Below are 4,720 nucleotides of genomic sequence, written 5' to 3'. Positions count from 1 at the left end.
GTATGTAATAATATATAGGGTGTTCTATTTAAAATAAGAAAGTTGTGATCGACTTCCGGTATAAACGGAAGTGCAACCATCTTGAAAATATTTTATTTGGATTGGGCATGCCCACATCAGTATCCTGCCAAATTTTCAAAACTCTCCTATTTATACTTTTTCCAATATCAATCGATGTCTTTCGTCGTGGGACACCCTGTATAGGTACATTTTTTAAATGTAATTAAATTGAAAAACAGTCTAATTTAATAGAAAATTAATGGTTTACTGTGACTGTTGAGGATTAGTTAGGTTAAGTCAATAATAATAAATAGTAATTTTTATGCTTTTGTCTGTGGCCTCGGTCATTCTCAGATCACCAAGTTCATTTTGAATTATTCCAAAAAGTCTATCATAGTTTTCAAAAAGAAGTAGTAGTCCATATTCTTTCAGTGGAGTTGTACAAGTACAAAAGGAAGTATTGTGGAGACGACTGCGTGTCATTCCCTTCCTTTTGTTCTATTATAGTTGTTTACCCAAACATTAACATAAAAAAGTCTATCTAGCATCTTCTTCTAAAAACTTCAATCGTACGATATTTTTTGATGGTATTTACTTAAACATTCTGACCTAAATGAGTTACCATCAGGACATATAAACTTTTGTGAATTCGTGCAGAAATGCTAGAACTAAAGACTTTATGTAAAGTTGGTAAAGATGTGATGATTAGTTGTTAAGACAATGCTACTTAACTCTTATTATTGTCAACGTTTCAACTTTAAACAAGGCCAACCTCAGAAAGCATTTTTTTTTTGTTTTCTTGAGGTTTTTACAGGGTGATCCAGTTTAAATGTGATATGATAATGATAATCCACTATCCGATAGTATATCAAAAAATATGTTGACATTTATTATGCCATTTTGCGAAACGAACGTTTAAATATGTGGTGGCAACAAGATGGTGCGCTTACAGCACAACAGCTTAATTGTATCAAATTTTTTAAATTATTATTTTGGAACTAAGTGCATAGGTAATCAAGGATCAATCAGGTGGCCCGCAAGGTCACCTGACTTGACACCATTAGAATATTTTTATGGGGTTATTTGAAAAATGAGGTCTATTCTGTTCAGCCAAGAAAATTAGTATTATTATTTTTTGTGATTTTCTCGCAAAGATTTAGAAAAATGTGTTATACATTGTTGATTGGGTATTTAATTAGGCATCTAAACCTTCAAGAAAATACAGGTCGTTCCATTGAAAAAAAAGAAGTTTATGTCAAAAAGTACGTTTTTGCTTCACCCTGTATATATAAGTAAATTGTCATTGAAAGTCCCATTCTAAATAATAAACTTTTTATCTGAAACATTTTTCTTTGAAATGTACCGGGACGGAGAAATTTAGCATCTAAATAGAGTTGGGACACCCTGTATAGTAAAAATTGTTTAATTAAATCTAACTTTACAGAAAAACTTGCAATCCAATAAAGCATATTATATCAGAAATAGGTTATTAAATGTCAAAAATGCACTGATGGAGGTATACAATGCATTTTACGTGATTCAAATTGAGTGTCTTTGTTTTCGTGTATGTGCTCTATTTTTATAGCTTTATGTTAATTTTCACAGTTTTCATACTTAAAATAAACTAAAATTAAGTTAGAACCAGATTGACAAATGTCATAACTATCAGGAATGCAATGAGGAAGGTATAAATTGCATTGAATCTAAATCAAACGTATTTTACTTAGTTTCATGTTTTTGATCTAGCTTTATAGCTTTATGGAGACTATTTTGATAGTTGTCACATTCAAAATAAACTTTTTAAAGACTTCTCTTTTACTTCTCTATTTTCGCATAAGCTTTGTATACAAAAACATGTAAATTCGTTAAATCACGTTTGTGTAGCTCAATTGAAGATGTATAAATAGTTTGTAAAGAACTTCTGTTTATTAAATAAAGTAGAAATATATGCAGCTTTACCACAAAATGTCTTTTCCATGCTTGCTTAGTGTTTTTGCTAGTTCTAGAATGATTCTATTAAATTTTTCTCATTAAATCCATTTGAAAATTAGTTCTATTCTTAGTTTGCTGATTACGCTTTGCAAGATTGTAAAACAAAAGTCCACCTACAAAGCCAAGTAGTATTAAAATTGCTCCTTAATTCCCTTCTTTAAATAACCTGTGTAACAGATAAAAAGTCAAACATTTAAAAGTAATATATTTAATTTATTAGTTTAGAATAAGTAAAAAATTACAAAATAGTTTTCAATTCAAGGCCTGACTGTATTATGAATCCAAGGAACATATTTAGCAACTTTAGTATAAACACCAGGATAGCCTGGAGTTCCACATTGCGCATGTCCAAATGACACCACGCCCTCAAGCATGAATCTGGTTCTGTCAGTGGGCAAATTTCTCATCAATGGACCGCCACCGTCACCTGTTTTTGTCATCATTTTAGTATAGTAAATTTAAATTTTTATAGTATACCTGTGCAGGTGTCTTTTTCATCTTCACCACCAGCACATAACTGATTCTTTGTTAGTGTGACACCCCATCTGCTAAAGGTTTTAGCGCATCGTTCAAAATCAGTTTTAGACACTGATAGCTTCAGCTTTACCTCGCTCCTTCTGCCTGTATTAGTTTGACCCCATCCAGCAACAATTAATTGTTCACCTGTGGCTGACTCATAGTTAGGTTCAGGCAAGCAGATTGGTTGAACAAAGTCTGAAAACAGTCAAAATCACTTTACACTTTTAATTTTTCAATTGTTTATACCTGTATATTGTACTTTTCTTTCCAACCGAACTAATGCTATATCATGTTTATTATAGTCTTCTGTATAGCTTGGATGTGGAATCAACTCCTCAATACCTACGTTAACCTCAGGCCGATTACAAAATCTCTGACCACTGTGATAAAAGCAGTCTTGTGTTGGACTGGTGATGTTGTACTCGCCAAATCGAATGTTTATACTACAATTATGAGATTTTAGACTGAGGAATTTACCTAGAGTTTTGGTGTCGGTACGGTTGTCCAACTCTTTTTAAGGCTGCTCCAGTAATACAATGCGCAGCTGTGAGTATGTAGCGGCTATTTATGAGAGAACCTTCGCAAGCTATGCGGCGTTTACCGTTTGGTTTTAAGGATTGTATAATGGCCATCCAAGGAAACTCGTCCAGTGCAATGGCTTCGCCATTGAAAATTCGAGCAGTAGACTAAAAATAAGGTCTAAGAGTAAATTAAATAAGTTCTAAAAGATTTATAGTTATTAGCGATACAAGGCCGATAACGGGTAAATAACAGGCGAGGTTTATAATCACCCGAGTGCGTTATTTACGTATCGGCCGTGTGCCGTTCAACGGTATTCATCACTGTAAGAGCCTCTTTTAAAAAAAATTAAATACCCGCCATTTTATTCAAAGTTGTTGTTTGAAATACGAGTATACAGGAAGGTTCAGAAAAGCGTTACAAATATAACTTTGATGAACAAGAACGAAGATGAATTTTTGGATGTTAAGTTTTTTTGTTATCACTTGGAATTTTTGCTTTTTTGTACTAGACCACCATGTATAGAATATTTTAAAGTCATTTACTAACCTTTATGACTTGAAAAAGCTGTCAAAATAGGTCAACTTAGAGTGACTTAGACAGATTCTGCTTGCCAAAATCTACATTGTGATCTAAACATTGCAATGGCATATGTTTGCAGTTTTTAAAATATTCAGCTTCAGTCTTGTGCAGACAATGAAAGTGTGGCCTTCAATGTCACAGAAGTGAAATATTTTTTTCTAAATCTCTGTCTAATTGACAGTAGATTCAAAACAACACTTTGATTGATTCTTTAGAATGATTCCAGTTTGCATTGTGGCAACTTTTAAATAAATTAAATAAATTACCTGCCATCCACATTCATTTTTGCTTGGTAGAGATGGATTGGGCCTGTAATTTTCATCAGTTACATCAACACTTGCGGGTACTTTATTAAAACCCGATCCACAGCAAACCAAAGCTATCCCGTTAGAGGTAAAACCACAACTAAAATATAATTTATGTTTATATTAAATTTGAAACACCACATACCTGTAAAAATAAGGTATATCTCCTATGAATGTGCTTAAATCTTTTGTTACCATGCATTATACTGTATTCAACATTAATACTAAAAAACTTCATGACATTTATTGATATTCTTAGAACCGGTTGCAAACACAATAAAAGAGATAAAAAACTTTTTGAAACAAAATTTTAAATACATTTTTGATTTTAATCTTGTCGTAACCCAGAAAGATCTTCCAGATGTGTAAAAACGTTAGTTTGTGTTTAAGTGGTTGCCTAATATGTCCCAACATTATAATTATTTGCAAAATTCTATTACTATTACTAGTGGAGCTTCTAATATTAGATAAAATTTTGAATCACCTTGAATAAAAATACAATAAAATACTTACTTGGAAGATATTAAAAAATTAGTTTGTTTTGTTCATTTTTCTTCTCATTTGTTCATTTTTTAATTCACAAAATGTTTTTAAAAAAATTAAATTACTCTGAATGACATTCGCCTATTTACAGATGTAAACAACATCACATCTACGGGACACGGTGCAAATTTAAAAGAACTGTAATTTTAGTTTTTTTAAATATAAGAAGTCAAAATTTAATAAAATATTGTATAAAACACGTGACTTACACCTGGTTTATTCACTCGAAGAACTGTCATGTGCCAAGTTGTAGTTGTGAG

The 4,720-nt window shown here is 31.8% G+C and overlaps 1 protein-coding gene across 1 annotated transcript; it reads right to left on the bottom strand.

Annotated features, from left to right (window-relative positions):
• Positions 1-2,180: 2,180 nt before the first annotated feature.
• On the bottom strand, positions 2,181-4,453 carry LOC145729334 (phenoloxidase-activating factor 1-like; the record flags this gene model as incomplete). Its single annotated transcript, XM_081980043.1, has 6 exons — positions 2,181-2,419; positions 2,470-2,706; positions 2,758-2,954; positions 3,010-3,197; positions 3,879-4,017; positions 4,431-4,453. Coding segments are annotated over 6 exons (954 nt in total), but the record flags the coding sequence as incomplete, so codon positions are not given.
• Positions 4,454-4,720: the final 267 nt, after the last annotated feature.

This window comes from Ips typographus, linkage group LG5 (genome assembly GCF_016097725.1).
Source record: "Ips typographus isolate SLU linkage group LG5, UJ_Ityp_2.0, whole genome shotgun sequence".
NCBI lineage: Eukaryota > Metazoa > Arthropoda > Insecta > Coleoptera > Curculionidae > Ips > Ips typographus.
Note: the sequence above shows the minus strand (reverse complement) of the source record. Positions and strands in the feature narration are given on the sequence as shown.